General features: G+C 43.1%; 1 protein-coding gene across 5 annotated transcripts in view; it reads left to right on the forward strand.

Annotated features, from left to right (window-relative positions):
- DIP2C (disco interacting protein 2 homolog C) overlaps nt 1–18234 on the forward strand; it is a 478491-nt gene that overhangs the window by 285384 nt on the left and 174873 nt on the right. For all 5 annotated transcript variants that reach the window (XM_074946248.1, XM_074946247.1, XM_074946249.1 and 2 more), the window contains one exon: nt 7666–7776. In XM_074946248.1, the coding sequence (XP_074802349.1) occupies nt 7666–7776 (111 nt within the window). The remainder of the gene's footprint in view (nt 1–7665; nt 7777–18234) is intronic.

Consider the following 18234-nt stretch of genomic DNA (forward strand, 5'->3'; position numbering starts at 1 on the left):
TGACAAGACTTCTAGTTCTGGCTGTGCCACTGACCTGCTGTATATATCTCAGTCAAATCCAGGTGCCAGCCCTCTGGATGGTGCTGTAGAAGTCTAAGACATAGTGCACATGCCCTCTGTAGGGTCAGAATTCATCCCTTTCCTGCTGTTTGACACTTATAAATTATTAGTAAGTCAACAAAAAGCCTAGGATTCCTAGTTCTTGGTTTGTCAGTTCACCACTTACCTTCCCTGTGGCCAGGGAGGACATGCACTGAAGCTTCCTTCTTTCCTTTTTATGCCCTCCGTCCAGGCGTGAAATTGCTGAAGATGATGTGGGATGGGGCTGGCTTCTGCTCTTGTCTCTAGGATAATTCATTAACTCCTTTATGCTCTGGTGCACCGTGGAGCTTGTCCATCCCCCCACAGACATATCTAGATGAGGAGAGCGTTCCAAACTCCCAGAAACTCAGTGGAGTAGGCCCTGCCTGAGGTCCTCTCAGGATTCTGTTGTGGAAGCTGAGCAGTTGCTGCTCCCCCAACTGCACTTGCTGTGACTACAAGCACACTGTGACAGAGGTGGTCTCTCCCACAGAATGCTCCCATATTATTATCAGATCAATGATTGATAATACAATAAAACTACAGAAAGAATCCATATTAAGGCCTAAAGCTAATCAACTGTGGACCTTCACTTTATTATCAGTTTCCTGTTAATGTGAAGTAGCATTGCTCATTGATTCGGAGCACTGGTCTGTGAACAAGTTCTAATCCAGGCTATGACAAGTTCTGTCTCTGCGGCCTTGAGCAACTCTCTCTGCCTCAGTTTCACCATAATACTTATCTGGGTGTTGCAGGGATTAAAAGAGTTAATTATTTTGTACCATAAAAAGTGCTACATGTTATTAATAATACTATTGAAAGCAGAATGATGCTGTCCAACCATGCCCCTCTTCACGTTCACAAATTAGTGGGGGTGTTTCAGTTGTGTTCCATAATCTCAGAAGGCTGCTGTCACTTTTTCTTGGGAAAACAAAACAATTATACCATGTAACTTTTGTTTCCTCAAGCTGTATTTGCCAGAACATCAATTAGAGGTGCAGATGTTCTGTGCACAGGATTGTTTTCATTTTAAATTTGTTCTATAACTGTTGAATATCTGGTTTTGGAACCTTTGTATTATGCTACTTTCCTTATTTGATAAACTGAGGCTAGCAAATTAAAACCATAGCACACTTCTTGTACTGTTAAATTAGGAAAGGAGCAGAGTGAATTTCCCTAAAACATTTTGGGGGCATTTTCTGCCTGGTACAGATGTGGGAATAGGAGGGGAAGAGTTGTAATGTGATCTAGTGGATTAGACATCAGCCTGGGAGCCCTTGACTTCAATAGGAGTTGAAGGTGTTTATACATTTTGCTGTTTCAGGCCTTAAATGGCTTCCCAAATGTTACTTGGCAATAGGGTGACCATACAGCCAATGTGAAAAATTGGGACGGGGGTGGGGGGATAATAGGAGCCTATATAAGAGAAAGACCCCAAAATCGGGACTGTTCCTATAAAATCAGGATATTTGGTCACCCTGCCTGGCAAGGTTGTTGTAAAGTAGGGGGCAGGATATTTACAAGTGCTGAAATCTGGAAATATAAAGGGTGTAAGCATTAAACCAGGCCTGTTTCCCTGTTTTACAGATTCAGCAACTGAGCCTTGGCATAATGAAGTAACCTGCAGGAGAGACACTGTGAATCAGCTTGGCAGCTAGGGGACCAGGGTTCTAGTCCTCAGTGCCATGCTGATTTAGACCATGACCGTATGCAAGTCACTTCATTTCTTAGCCTCAGTCTCCCCGAATTGTAAAATGGGGGTGGTGACCTTGATCTTTCCTCCCATGCCTTCCACTCAAAGAGCGGTTCTCACTACTAACAGCTGAATAATTTCTTCTTACATTATAGAGGTTGTTTCAGAATAATTTGCATATAGGAGCTCCTCCAATTCTGTATGTGGAAGTAGTTTTCTGTTTCTCCTTGCTTGTGCTATTAAATTCAATTTTTTTTACATCAAATTTGCGTTTACTGTTAATGTGGTTTACCCTGTGCAAGTTACTCATCTTGGACAATGGAAGTAAACTAATCTATTTCACTCTTGGCTTGTCATGCACAAGGATAGCACTGCATACAGTTTGGTTGCAAAGCCTGCGAGATGTTTAAATAAAGCTTGATTCTGGGATTAAAATAAATCACGTACGTGCACTAATACTATTTAACATTTATGGGGCAACGTTCATCAATTGACCTCAAAGCCCTTTACAAAGATGGGTATGGGTGGGATTTGCAAAAGCACCTAAGTGTGTTAGGAGCACAAATCCCACGTGACTTTCACTTAGGATAGGACTTTCAAAAGCACCTTAGTGTCATCGTTCCCATTTTCGGAATATGACTAAGGCTATGTCTACACTACAAGCGAGGCGTGTTATTCTCCTGCTCACGTACACATACTTGTGCTATCTCCCAGCCAGCCAGCACAAGCGTAAATAGCGGTGTAACTGCAGTAGCACCTGTAACGTCGCCAGAGGCATGGCTGAGCCATGCGGAGTACAAACCAGTGGATATATACTTAGCACAGGTCAGCCGTTCCTCCACTGCCACTACCCATACTACAGCGGCTACACTGCTGTTTAAAGCCGCTCTAGCTTCATGAGAGAGAGAGCAGGTATTGTGTACACGAGCAGGGGAATCACACCTCTAGCTCATGGTCTAGATCAGGGGTCGGCAACCTATGGCGCGCGTGCCAATTCTTAATGGCACGCTGCTGTCTGCCGGACCCCGGCAGACAGCAGCGCACCATTAAAATTCCGGCCCGGCCCGCTGTTTTCCACCCCCCACCCACCGCTCTCTCCTTGCAGGGCAGGCAAGCTCCCCCCACCCTCCCCATGCCTCTTTCCCCAGCGTGCTGGATTCCTGCCCCTCCTTCTCTCCCTCCCTGCAGTCCATCAGCTGATGGCCCTTGCTACCGAGGGGGAGAGGGAAAAGCGGAACCGCAGCACGATCTCTGCTCCGGGGACCTTGGTGAGGGGTGTGGAATCAGGGCATATCTCCTCCAGCCCCCTGCTGTGAGCAGCTCAGGGCAGGGGGCTGGGAGCACCCCCACGACCCCAGCCCTCTGCCCTGACTCCTGCATCCCCTCACACACACCCCAGCCCCCTGCCCTGACCCCTGAACCCTCCTCACACACACCCAGCCCTCTTCCCTCACCCCCGCGCCCCCCATACACCCCAGCCCCGTGCCCTGACCCCTGCACCCCCCCCAACCCCAGCCCTGACTCCGGCACCCCATACACACCCCCGGCCCCCTGCCCTGAGCACCAAACAGGAGCTCCTGCACACACACACCCCACATTCCCACCTGCACCCCTCACACCAAATGGGAGCTGCCCAGGTAAGCGCTCCACACCCAAACCTCCTGCCCCAACCCTGAGCCCCCTCCCTCATTCTAGCTTCTGGCCAGACCCTGCACCCCAGCCTACTCCTTCACCCCCAGCCTTGGTCTCAGAACACTCCCACCCTCATCTCAGTGCAGAGAGAGGAAGAGAATGAGGTAGAACCAGGGAGAAGGTAGGTACCTACTGTATGTGGACAGGGCCAGGACCCTAGACCGGCAGCAGGCTCAGCAGGGCCGGCAGCTGGGACCCTGGCTGGCAGGAGCCGGCGGACGGAACCCTAGACCGGCAGGGGACTGAGCGGCAGCGGGCTGAGACACTCAGCCCACTGCTGGTCTGGGGTCCCAGCTGCCGGCCCCGTTCAGCCCACTGCCGGTCTGGGGTTCTGGCTGCCGGCCCCTTGCCAGCCGGGGGTCCCGGCCGCAGGCCATGCTCAGCCTGCTGCCGGCCTAGGTGAACGGAACCACAGGCCGGCAACGGGCTGAGCGGGCCGGCGGCATAAGATCAGCATTTTAATTTAATTTTAAATGAAGCTTCTTAAACATTTTGAAAACCTTGTTTACATACGACAATAGTTTAGTTATACAATATATAGACTTATAGAGCGAGACCTTCTAAAAAACGTTAAAATGTATTATTGGCACGCGAAACGTTAAATTAAGGTGAATAAATGAAGACTTGGCACACCAGTTCTGAAAGGTTGCAGACCCCTGGTCTAGATATAGCCAAAGGCACAGAAAGGCGAAGTGACTTGCTGGTAGATCTTTATTTCCTAAAGCCTAATTGTTGGCCTATATCAACCTGATGGTTTATTGAATCAGGTTTGATTTATGAAGGCATATGAGAATATCACAGCCATGCCACCATTTCTACAATTTATACCAAATTTATGACTGCTCTTTTTCATGTTAATTGAGAACCCATTTCCAATCATATCTGTGAGCTGAAATAAATATGGAAGGTAACCTAGTCCAGTTGATGTTTCATCAGGAGTACTGCACCCCTATGCTTACAAAGAGTATAGTGGCCAGGGTATCTCTTGCATACCATTTGTAGGTGAATATACATGAATGGAACCAGTTTTTAAATCATATTTAGCATGGGCTGTCATAGTTTCCAGGGAAGTTACTATTTACTCGTATGATAGCAATATGTGATGTAACAAATATAATTGTGGTGGCATGACATTTAACACATATATACATCATACAGAGCATTATCACTCAGCTTTGATTTAATGACACAACAACAATCACTGGAGAGAAGCTCTGTAAAGAGATTGATCTAATAGTAAATCATATTTTAAACTGTTCCAAATATCACATGCCATTTCTCCCCCATCCCTCCAGTCCCTGAAGTTGTTGGGTTTGTCTACAGCTGTATGTCCCAGGGTTTTATATATAATGGATTAGTTTTAGAAGAATAAAATCAACCTCTGCTTAAGAATACCTTCTGTCTTTCTTAAATTAGTTGCTTAAGCTTTTAAATATTTTTAAATAAAAGATTTTGAGAGAGTCAACTCAAAGTAATAAAAGAAACATCAAAGATATTTGTCAGCTATAGCTAAAGAAACAATTGCCCTCTATCTGATAGGACAAAGTAGCTACCACCACACAGGATGCATTATCAGCACTTAGCACAACAATTAAACTAAAACCAAGAAGCAATAAAGACTGGAAAGGAGGAAAGAAGAGGTGAAGGAGAACAAGGAAAGGGCATGGGGACTACATGCATTCCATACATATATTTTATAATGATGTTAACAACCTGCAATATATTTCTTAAATAGCTTTTATATAAGGTTATATTCCTCAATATTGCTTTGTAAGCTAAAGTCAGTAGATGCGTTAGAAAAGGCAGTTAACAGCTGATGACATTTGAATTAAAAGCATGGTCATTCACTAATACACAGAAGAACATTTACATGTAACTTAGTACCTATAGGGCATTGATCTCTGATCTTTGTATTTAAAATAATGCTGTTCAAAGTACATTTTTGCATATCTTGAAAAAACATTCAGTGGGCAGAGAATAGTCAGTCATTTGGAAGCAAGTCAGTCACTGGTGCTAATTTCATTCATCTTTTTTAAAATGTGCACGAAAATCTGCCAGACAGAATTAGTCGAAATAAAGTCCCTTTTCCAGTCACAGGACAAGTACAGCATGTCACAGGTCACAGATAGTTTACTACAGGCCTGGATTGCATGATATTTAATATTCTGTAATATTCTCCTGCTTCTCATACAAAAGTGTCAGTGTAGATGCTTTCTATCCTGTACTCTGTGTTACACTATATAGAGCAAGGCTATTTTATATAGTACCTAACATGTCCTGTTGAGTGTTTTGATATTATTTTGCCCTCTGGTTACAATGTTTAGGGGTAAATGGGGAGTAATCAATCAAGCAGACTTTATAGATTATTGTAACGGACTGGTGGAGGATAAACTCTTCTGCAGTTCTTTTCACTTTGATCTAGTCCTCTTTGCAACTGGACTAGATCAAAGCATTTTAACAGACCTGTTATTGCATGTCAGCAGGGTCCAGATGGACAATTAGTCCACAGCAGGCTAGGGCAGGTTAGATTCACACCCCATATGGTTGTGAACTAAATGTTTGTGTAGACAAGCCCAAAGTGACTTGGACAACACTTTTGCATGGTCAGTTGCACTTCCTGCCGTGCACTGCCATAGTGACATTAGTCACTGAGTGCTCTCAGGGCCCTGCTCACCGCATGCCGCAGGAAAGCTGAAACCGCAGAGACAGCAGGCAGTCATCATGTGCCCAGAGAAGAAGGGAGGAGTGGGCCTAAGTATGATTGGTGGTGTGGCTCGTGGGTCTATATACTTTTCCTTCCTGAAAAGATCCTTTAATCAAGCGGGGAGCGGAAAAACTGATCAAAATTTCTGAAATGCCATGAGATTCAAGACAAATTATTTAAAAAGTGCTTTGTTTAGTCAATTAAAAAAAATAGATGCACATCCCGTTACACTCCTAGGAGATTTTAGAGTTTAACTATGAAGCTCATAGAGTCATTTATATGCAAAAGAATCTCTAGTGGAACATCTAATCCAGGCCCCCTGTGTGAGGGTAGGATTTAATTATTCCTAAGAAATTAATGATAATGGAATATATAGTCTAGTCTTAAATATTGCTTTAGAGGATCGACCGCCTCCCCTAGCAGCTTGTTCTATTCTGTGCCTGTTTATAGTTGAAGGTTTCCTAGTATTGAATTTAATTTTTTCCTGCTCCGTCTGTAGCCCATTGCTTGTTCTTTTCTTGTTAACTAAATCAATCCCTTTCTTCATTATAATCACCCATTTACATTTTTATAGATGGACCCCATTTATTTCTTTCCCTAGTACCACTAATCTGCTAGGGCATATTGGGGAGCAGGTCCACTGATGGAAAACTTTACAATACAGGTACTGCTGTTGCATGGAGACCAACCACTAAGAAGATTGGTCCTCATATGCACCTTATATTATCAAAGAGCAGCGTAGATGTGTTGTGAAGTTCTGTACTTTCCAGGAAGGAAGTGGAAAAGAAACTCTAGTTTCTTGGACAATGTACATAGAAGGCTGCTGTGGTCCTACCAGTTGCATGTGAGCCAGCCTTCAAGAAAACACTTTCTCTCTTGAAAATGGCTCTGGGAAAAAGGGATGGGTGTTTGAAGCCTAAACAAAGGGTAAATGGGCCAGAAATGTTGAGACACTGCAGGTAGCATTGTGTCAGGAGAGTGATCTGTTTCCATTGTTTCCAAAAGAAAGGTTTTCAGCAAAATGACGTACTTATTCAGATCTGTACAGTGCAGTCATTTTTTATTTCCTGGTCCTCAGTAGCTACAGTACAGACTGTTTCACTTTACTTAGGATTTATTTTAACCAGTTCCAGGACAGCTTCAAGACTCAGTCCCATGGCTTCCTACTCATTCATATTCCCTTGCCCATATACACACACAGCCTCTTGAACACTGTTTCTACAGGAGCCACTTGTAAGTAAAATAATCAATATAATTTGGAGTCATCCCCCTTTGGTGTTAGGTGTTTGTAGAATGTATGCTCCTTTGACTGCCTTGGTCCGCACCATTGACATAACTAGGCCAGAACAGCTGACCAAATACTAGTAGTGTTTTTACCAATAGAAATCAAATGGTTTAACAGCTGAACATTCAGTTTGCTTTTTGTGTGCTCAGATCTGCATTGGCAACCATCTTCTGTTATCCAACCAGAACTATTTGTTTTTCATTAATGCAGGGGTGGATCAGGCATTGCCACAAGAACGTCGAACTCCTGTTACCCCTTCCTCTTCCTCTCGATATCACCGTCGCAGGTCCTCAGGGTCACGGGATGAGCGCTACAGGTCAGGTAAGTAGAAATGAAGAACACAGAGGTGGAGAGAGCATCCTTCCAGTTCAATTGTTTGCAGTGGGACTCTAGTTGAACTCTTCTTCCAGCTGCCATAACTGGGAATATTCATCTTGGGCACGAAGGGAAATTCTACCATACTGATTCTGATTTGCAAACACCATAAGAGAACACTTAATTAGAAATAAAGGAGCTGGGCATGTTAACGCACCCTACTTGGAAAACATTGACAAGGAACAGGTTCTAACATGATAAATAAATTGTGAAGCTTACCAAAAAGTTACATTCTAGTTGCTAAATTAGAGGGCCAATTCTCTTCACTCACATTGGTATAAATCACAGGCAAGGGGGTTACTGGTCTGTAAGTGAGAGGAGAATGAGGTCCCGTATCTCCTCGAAGATGTAAACTGTGTATAGTACACAGCAACTGGATAAGCATTACCTTTGCTACAGTCACTATTGCAGCAGTGCAAATGAAACTCCCCTCCTGGTTCTCCCACCAGTGCCACAAGGAGAACCTGGGGATTAACCATGTATTCCTGCCCATCCCTCCCCTCACTGGCTGTTGCAGCCAGACATCAGGGCCTGTTTTGTTGCAACACCAAGAGTTCTGCAGCCAACTTCTCCCAACTTGTGCCAGCCTACTCAGCCTGGAGTTTGAAGAGCTGGGAGTGGGAAGGAGAATTGTCCCCTTTTCACTACCACCACATGGGGAAATCCACACCTCCAAACCACTGATGACCGCCAGAGGCCACAGGGCAGCCTGCCTGCCACTAACACTCTTGCTGCCAGACAGAAGAGCCTCCATGAGATGCTCTGAGGAAGTATTGTGGGTCATACATTCCAACGTCAGAAGGACCCACTGTGATTATGTAGTCTGTCCTTCTGTGTAAGGTCATAGATCTCGGCCAGGATTTAATAGATTTGGAGGGTGGGGAAGAGCAGAGTATGAAATTATTGGATAGTATTTGAGGAGAGGGGTGCATTTTAACAGTCAGGCCCATACAGCTGACTGAGTTGGAAACTTGTAGGGAGCGCCTTGTTAAAATGTTTGCGGCATATCACCATTTCGTTGCAGTAGGCGAAGTGCCTGCCAGTCCCATTTCAAGGAAAGCGAAACAATAAATATTACACAAAGAGAGTTAATTTGCATCCAAACTATTTTGATAAATTTAAGTTAAATAAACCTCAGGTCAGATGCAGTGGTTTCTGCCAACTTTCATTTAAATAATGGTTACATTTGCCACATGCTACTACTTTGGCATTTGACCTGCAAGAATTTTCTACAACATTCAGCTAAGAATTGGCTGATTTATCTGCAGATTGTTTTTTAATATATAACAATATGGTTAAATCAGGGGTGTCCTGGCATTGGTCCTTGTGGCACTCAGTGTTATACGTTGTGACTCTCAAGAATAATTGTGTTAAGAAAATTTGTTCTTGACAATGCATTGAGCTGCCCCCGGCAATGTGTAAACTGAAGTGTTTGAATCCGCCTCATTGCTATGGGGAGGTACAATCTCCTTCTGCCTTCCCTGTAGCATCAGGATCAGCTCTGGTGGTAGCCAGGAGCGCTATGAGAAGCTGGTGGCCCTTTAGTTGTTTAGCTGGTCTGCCTGCTCTGTCACAGGGATAGAAGAAAGGATGAGAGAGTAACTGGGTACTCATCTGGTTCCCTGAGAGGCTCTGGGAGCCCCAGGAAGAACATGATAGGAGCTTAACTGGCTTATCCTGAGCTTGAGGGAGTGCCTTACAAAGGATGGCTCCCTTCTTCTTCCCACACAACTACTGAGGGCACCCCAGGAAAGGGGAAAAGGAGATGAAGCTGAGAACCAACAGCCAGCTATGACTCTTTGATATTCTACTCCAGCTCAAATCCAGGCTAGAACAGACTGGGAGCTGTTTTAATTTGTGTCAGCTGGCTATCATCCCCTAACGCATCATAAACCAGCTGGGGGCAGCCAGAAATCAGGGCACTCCAGCCTCCTCCCTTATTTGTCCTCAGGTCATCCCCTGGGGCCAGGGGTGGTAGGGAAGGATATATAGGATCCAGCCAACCCCCCCCCTCCCCCTCCCGACTGGGGGATTCCCCAGCACTAGGGGTCTTGCAGGTGTTTTCCAGCTCCAGTGCATCATCTCAGTGAGGTGAAAAGAGCAGATCAGGAGAGAAAATCTGCCCCAAAATATTGACTGTGACCTCTTAACCTTTTTGAAATATGTTCGGTCCTTAGGCTGAAAAGTACTGGTCTAGTTCAGTGTCCAGTCTCTTCACAGAAAATTGTGAAGAAAAAAATACGACCCCAGCCATTGATTGTTCTCTGTTCTCTCCTGCATAAGGGCAAAGATAATACAAATACTTTTGCTATTCACTTTCCTATGCATTCTATAGGAGGCCAGTTTTCTCTTTCTGTATTTTGGGCCATCTCGTTATCTGGAGGTGAGTTCTGATCATTTCCCCTATTATAAGGCTTCCGCATTGTGATGTTGGCATTGGTTGGAGGAATGGATGTGCACTCCACAGCTAAAACTTTGCTCCCCATTAATGAAATAGTCTGGTTCAGGAAAGTCAGGATCATAGAATCATAGAATATCAGGGTTGGAAGGGACCTCAGAGGGGTCATCTAGTCCAGCCCCCTGCTCAAAGCAGGACCAATCCCCAACTAAATGATCCCAGCCAGGCCTTTGTCAAGCCTGACCTTAAAAACCTCTAAGGAAGGAGGTTCCACCACCTCCCTAGGTAACGCATTCCAGTGATTCACAACCCTCCTCATGAAAAAGTTTTTCCTAATATCCAACCTAAACCTCCCGCACTGCAACTTGAGGCCATTACTCCTTGTCCTGTCATCTGCTACCACAGAGAACAGTCTAGATCCATCCTCTTTGGAACCCCCTTTCAGGTAATTGAAAGCAGCTATCAAATCCCCCCTCATTCTTCTCTTCCGCAGACTAAACAATCCAGTTCCCTCAGCCTCTCCTCATAAGTCATGTGTTCCAGTCCCCTAATCATTTTTGTTGCCCTCCGCTGGACGTTTTCCAATTTTTCCACATCCTTCTTGTAGTGTGGGGCCAAAACTGGATACGGTACTCCAAATGAGGCCCCACCAACGTCGAATAGAGAGGAACGATCGCGTCCCTCAATCTGCTGGCAATGCCCCTACTTATACACTCCAAAATGCCATTAGCTTTCTTGGCAAGAAGGGCACACTGTTAACTCATATCCAGCTTCTCGTCCACTGTAACCCGTAGGTCCTTTTCTGAAGAACTGCTGCCTAGCCATTCGGTCCCTAGTCTGTAGCGGTGCATGGGATTCTTCTGTCCTAAGTGCGGGACTCTGCACTTGTCCTTGTTGAACCTCATCAGATTTGTTTTGGCATCAATCCTCTAATTTGTCTAGGTCCCTCTGTATCCTATCCCTACCCTCCAGCGTATGTACCACTCCTCCCAGTTTACGGACTAAGGTGAGGCTGACTGACCTGTACTTCCCCGGATCCTCCTCCTTCTCTTTTTTTAAAGATGGGCACTACATTAGCCCTTTTTCAGTTGTCCGGGACCTCCCCCGATCGCCATGGAGTTTTCCAAGATAATGGCCAATGGCTCTGCAATCACATCCGCCAACTCCTTTAGCACTCTCGGATGCAGCGCATCTGGCCCCATGGACTTGTGCTCGTCCAGCTTTTCTAAATAGTCCCGAACCACTTCTTTCTCCACAGAGGGCTGGTCACCTCCTCCCCATGCTGTGCTGCCCAGTGCAGCAGTCTGGGAGCTGACCTTGTTTGTGAAGACAGAGGCAAAAAAAGCATTGAGTACATGAGTTTTTTCCACATCCTCTGTCACTAGGTTGCCTCCCTCATTCAGTAAGGGCGCACACTTTTCTTGACTTTCTTCTTGTTGCTAACATACCTGAAGAAACCCTTCTTGTTACTCTTAACATCTCTTGCTAGCTGCAACTCCAGGTGTGATTTGGCCTTCCTGATTTCACTCCTTCATGCCTGACCAATATTTTTAAACTCCTCCCTGGTCATTTGTCCAATCTTCTACTTCTTGTAAGCTTCTTTTTTGTGTTTAAGGTCAGCAAGGATTTCACTGTTAAGCCAAGCTGGTCACCTGCCATATTTACTATTCTTTCTACACATTTCGATGGTTTGTTCCTGTCACCTCAATAAGGATTCTTTAAAATACAGCCAGGTCTCCTGGATTCTTTTCCCCCTCATGTTATTCTCCTGCCCATCAGTTCCCTGAGGGAGTCAAAGTCTGCTTTTCAGAAGTCCAGGGTCCGTATTCTGCTGCTCTCCTTTCTTCCTTGTGTCAGGATCCTGAACTCGACCATCTCATGGTCACTGCCTCTCAGGTGCCCATCCACTTTTGCTTCCCCTACTAATTCTTCCCAGTTTGTGAGCAGCAGGTCAAGAAGAGCTCTGCCCCTAGTTGGTTCCTCCAGCACTCGCACCAGAAAATTGTCCCCTACACTTTCAAAAAACTTCCTGGATTGTCTGTGCACCGCTGTATTTCTCTGCCAGCAGATATCAGGGTGATTGAAGTCTCCCATGAGAACCAGGGCCTGTGATCTAGTAACTTCTGTTAGTTGCCGGAAGAAAGCCACATCCACCTCATCCCCCTGGTCTATTGCAGACTCCCACCACGACATCACCCTTGTTGCTCACACTTCTAAACTTAATCCAGAGCCTCTCAGGTTTTTCTGCAGTTTCATACCGGAGCACTGAGAAGTCATACTGCTCTCTTACATACAATGCAACTCCTTCACCTTTTCTGCCCTGCCTGTCCTTCCTGAACAGTTTATATCCATCCATGACAGTACTCCAGTCTTGTGAGTTATCCCACCAAATCTCTGTTGTTCCAACCACATCATAATTCCTTGACTGTGCCAGGACTTCCAGTTCTCCCTGCTTGTTTCCCAGGCTTCTTGCATTTTTGAAGACTTTTGTATTGGTACTATTTGATGTTCCTACCGTAGAATCAATTGCTCTTCTTTCAGTTTGGAATCAATTAGGTTAAAAGCACATTTCAGTCTCAAATGGTTTAATAAATAATGGTACCCCTTTCATCAGTTTTTTTTTTTACTATAGATAACAAAATTATAAGCAAAACTCCCATGTGTGATTCACATTTCCTTGACTTCAGATTTTCTTAAAAAGCTTTTGTTTGATTTATTGAGATGCTTAATACATCAGCATCTCAGCTCTGATGGTATTGTGATTATTAAATCTAGTTGGTACCCAGCTTCCATTGCTGGTTATCATATTTGGCACATCTTCCTGGACCAGGACCTGAACAAAATAACAGTGCAGTCTTTATCCAATAAGTAATTCACTTCCAGGAAAACATTTCCCTTCCTCAGTTTTTTCACAAGTTATTCCAATTAGCATCTGAATACAAGTTCTCTACCCCAACTTATGATCAAAGTTCTGCTCTGCCTTAAATTGGAGGCCTAACATCCTGAGAATCATCCAACATCCTTCCTTGTCTTTGCCTTCCATGTACATTTAAGTGTCAGCCATATTGTTAAATTAGCTCTTTGAAGACTCAACATCCTCTCTCTCTTCTATTGCCAACCTTACTATGCTCTATTCCCTTAGTAAACACTGTACCTTGACATTTTATATCCCTACTGATTTTCTCACTTCAATCATAGTGCTTTTATCTCATATAAATTCTTATAAAAGAATTTTTGCACTGCCATAATTGTGAAAATCTTTTTGAAAGATTCTCAGGTTCTGGATAAAAATTGGTTCCTCACTGGCACACAGGGGCAAGTTCATGGCTGCTTATCATTTTTCTAAAGATTGCCAGTAAATTTTGGGTTGCAAAGATAGTTTGGTTTTAGACTAGCCACATTTCAGGCTACTCTTCAAAGTAGAGATAGGTCCACTCCCATCCTTTAGGCTTGAAGGAGTTTCAGAATCTGAACACCGATTCAAATTTCCTCATTGGCCTGTTTGCCTCCAGTGGGCCATCCTGAAACTCTTAAACTGAACAGCCTGAACTTCAACATTCCAATTTTATAGCTCTTAAGATTCTTCAGAAGTCTCAAGAAATATTTAAATAGGTGACTAAATTAATGCAGTATCATGCTACATTATCCATTTTTAAAATACAAATTACCCCAGGTAGCCGTTTAGGAAGTGTAGCTAATGTTCATGGACAATAATTAATGCATAGAAAACTTTGATTTATTCCTCCCAAGAGTAAACATTCTCTTGTTATTTACTGAACCAGGAAAAGTGTTCAGAAAGTTCTGCCAAATACGGACCTTTGCAACAGTTTTCCCTCACGTAATTTTAGCAGCTGCTATTTCAGTCAGCTGAGATATAGATTATTTCTTTATACCATTTGAAAATTGGGTTTCAAAGCTGATTTCAGAAGGTACCAATCCATGGTACTGCTGTATCATTTCAAAATAGTATCCACTACAATAGTTAGAAATCAGGAAGGGTAAAAAGTAGGGCTGTCAAGCGATAAAAAAAATTTATCTTGATTAGTCGTGCAATTAATCGCACTGTTAAACAATAATAGAATGCCATTTATTTAAATATTTGTGAATGTTTTCTACATTTTCAAATATAATTATTTCAATTACAACACAGAATTCAAAGTGTGCAGTGCTCACTTTATTTTTATTACAAATATTTGCACTGTAAAAAACAAAAGAAATAATAGTATTTTTCAATTCACCTAATACAAGTACTATATTGCAATCTCTTTATGATAAAAGTTGAACTTACAAATGTAGAATTATGTACAAAAAAACCTGCATTTAAAAATAAAACAATGTAAAACTTTAGAGCCTACAAGTCTACTCAGTCCTATTTCTTGTTCAGCCAATCCCTCAGACAAACAAGTTTGTTTACATTTTCAGGAGATAATGCTGCCTACTTCTTGTTCACAATGTTACCTGAAAGTGAGAACAGGAGTTCGCATGGCACTGTTGCAGCCAGCATTGCAAGCTATTTACATGCCAGAAGTGCTAAAGATTCACATGTCCCTTCATGCTTCATCCACCATTCCTGAGGACATGGGTCCATGCTGAAGACAGATTCTGCTCAATAACAATCCAAAGCAGAGCGGACCAACACATGTTCATTTTCATCACCTGAGTCAGATGTCACCAGCAGATGGTTGGTTTTTTATTTATTTATTTTTTTTGGTGGTTCGGGTTTTGTATTTTCTGCATCGGAGAGTTGCTCTTTTAAGACTTTGGAAAACATTCTCCACACCTCATCCCTCTCAGATTTTGGAAGGCACTTCAGATTCTTAAACCTAGGTCGAGTGCTGGAGCTATCTTTAGAAATCTCAGATTAGTACCTTCTTTGCCTTTTGTCAAATCTGCAGCGAAAGTGTTCTTAAAATGAACAGCATGCTGAGTCATCATCCGAGACTGCTATAACATGACATATCTGGCAGAATGCGGGTAAAACAGAAACGGAAACATACAATTTGCCCCCAAGGAGTTCAGTAACAAATTTAATTAATGCATTATTTTTTTGAGTGTCATCAGCATGGAAGCATGTCCTCTGGAATTGTGGCTGAAGCATGAAGGGGCATATGAATGTTTAGCATATCTGGCACGTAAATACCTTGCAATGCCAGCTACAAACGTCCCATGCGAATGCCTGTTCTCACTTTCTGGTGACGTAAATAAGAAGCAAGCAGCAGTATCTCCCGTAAATGTAAACAAACTTGTTTGTCTTAGCAATTGGTTGAACAAGAAGTAGGACTGAGTGGCATTGTAGGCTCTAAAGTTTTGCATTGTTTTGGTTTTTAGTGAAGTTACATAACAAAAAAAAATCTTCATCTGCAAGTTTCACTTTCACCACACAGAGATTGTACTTGTATGGGGTGAACTGAAAAATACTATTTCTTTTGTTTATCATTTTTACATTGCAAATATTTGTAATAAATAATAATAATGTAAAGTGAACAGTGTACACTTTGTATTCTGTATTGTAATTGAAATCAATATATTTGAAAATGTAGAAAAACATCCAAAAATATTTAATAACTTTCAATTGGTATTCTATTGTTTAACAGTGCGATTAAAACTGCGATGAATCGCGATTAATTCTTGAAATCACAATTAATTTTTTTGAGTTAATCACGTGAGTTAACTGCGATTAATCAACAGCCGTAGTAAAAAGCAAGAAGGTAATCAGAACTGAATGATTTTTCACTTCTGATCATGCAGTCTCGGAGAGCTGGAAACAAATGTGTTAAGCCAGTAAAAGGCTGGGATTGACATTGGGATGCTGGCTCTTCAGCGAATGCTTCTGTGACCCTGTGTACACTAGGGAAAAATTTGGTTTGTTTTTTTTTAAGTTTCCCACTGCAGTGAAACATTAGTTAAGTTCTACCTGTGTTAACAACATTGCAAACTCCATGGTAAATGGGTTGTAAGTCACCATCATCATTTAAAGTACCATTTTAATTGGACCTACACATTTAACACTTCTTAGAGCAAGTCTAATTGTCATGAGTCTTAAGACGGTGGCAGCAGACTCTGACCTATATACACTGAAGTTGAAGCAGTGTTTCAAATGATTTCCCATAATTTTTAAGGGTACATCTACACTTCAAGCTAGGGGTACGATTCCCATCTTTAGGAGCTAGTGTGCTAAAATAGAGTGTAGTGTGGCAGCACACGCAGCAGGAGGGGTTAGCCACCTCAAGTATATGCCCATCCAAGTCCATAGGTACATGTCTCTTGTGTAGGGAAGGCCTGTGTTCTACTGCCATAACGTATCAGAGAATAACAACATAAGCTGTTGTGGCAATCCAGCACAAAATACCTATAGGTCAGCTAGTCAGATCTCCTTTATCAGAGGACTTTTACTTGGCCATAGAAAAAACTAATAAATCAAAACATACCAAATATTCCTCCCCAGCTCAGGGTTTCTCACCCAGATACGAAGCCAAGCGTTAAGAGAACAACTTAAAGAAATATTTAAGCAGGTGACTAAATTAATGCAGCATCATGCTACGTTATCCATTTTTAAAATACAAATACAAATTCTTGGAGGGAGTCTCTTTTCTAGGAAGCTGCTTTTATGGCCCCTCCATGGAGGATGTGTTAGCCTGAGTTGCTGTTAACTCCTCATTTGCCAAGAACTGGGTGGAGTCTCTGCAGTCTGTCACAGTCAGCAAACAATTAAGTACCAACTTCAGCTGTGAACAGGGATCATGTACGAGATTACACAGCCACATACATTGCTACATTATCATGGATTAGTTTTAAAATTGCCCCACATTTGTGCACAAGATCTAAACTGTCCTCTAAAAATAAACTAAGTCTTTTGGCCTGTGTGGCTGCAAAGAACCTGCAAAAACTGACGGGTGCGTGCTGTGATGTCTGCAGACAACATTAGCTCAGAGAAGTGCGAGTTGCTCCCATTCACGTCAATTGGATGTTCACACTGAAGACTGACAGTTTAAACATCAGTTTTCACGATCTCAGAAATTAAGCAAGTATCTTTAGCTTGCTTTCTTTAGCTTGCTATCTTTAGCCCTGCTGGCAGGGTTGAGGGGGCAGCTAGCTTCTGTCAAGGGGTGCTAGGTGGGGAGCAGGGAACGCAAATTGCCCAACACCCTTAATTGCTGCCCTAAAGAGGGAGAGAAAAAGAGGCTACATCCCTGTGCCAGAGCAGACCTGCAAAGGCTCCCATGTTGACGTGAGACTCCTGTTTATGGCTACCGGCTACACCGCTTCTGACCCAAATTGCAGAGCTGTGGAGTAGTAACCAAGGTGTTCTAGGGCTCCTCACTCAGTTAGAGCTTGTCCTAGGTGTGGTCTGTATGGTTACAGTCTTCTAGGACTCTAATCAGAGAGGCCCCACTAAAAGTGTTGTCCCACAATCCACCCATGGCTAGAGGGTAGAAACGTCCTGAATTTTCACTGCATATTTGATTTGCAATTTAATTTTTTTTTAACTAAAACATTCCTCGAAAAATTTAAACTGAAAATCTTCAAGGAAAGTTTTAGGTTTTTTGACCAGCCTCTACCCAGGGCCACAGAGCTACGTGTAGAGTGGTGGTAGTGAGTAGTGTACTGTAGAGGGTTGCTTTAGCCAGAGCTCTGGAGCCCACAGACTGGTTATGAACCAGAATAAATAAAAATAATGATTGTTTTAAAAATCAAACAGTTTTTTTTTTAAATTGGACTTGATTTTTTTTAAAATTATTTTTAAACAGAGATGTGGGTCTCGAGCGCAAGTCCCCTGCACCACTGCAGGAGGAGTGCTCAGCTCCAATGGGATCTGCGCCATGAGAAAGGCACTCTAAGGCAGTGAGCCGCAGGTTGCCCACCACTGCTCTAAGGAGATACAAGCTGCTTGCGCAGACTGCAAGGTAGCTTCTCCAGACAACTCAGGTTGGATTTGCCTCCATCCTAGTGAAATCCTTGTGTGTTAGATTCTAATGTTGTTCACACTGAAGAATACTTAGATTAGA

The sequence above is a fragment of the Natator depressus genome, chromosome 2 (genome assembly GCF_965152275.1).
Source record: "Natator depressus isolate rNatDep1 chromosome 2, rNatDep2.hap1, whole genome shotgun sequence".
Lineage (NCBI taxonomy): Eukaryota > Metazoa > Chordata > Testudines > Cheloniidae > Natator > Natator depressus.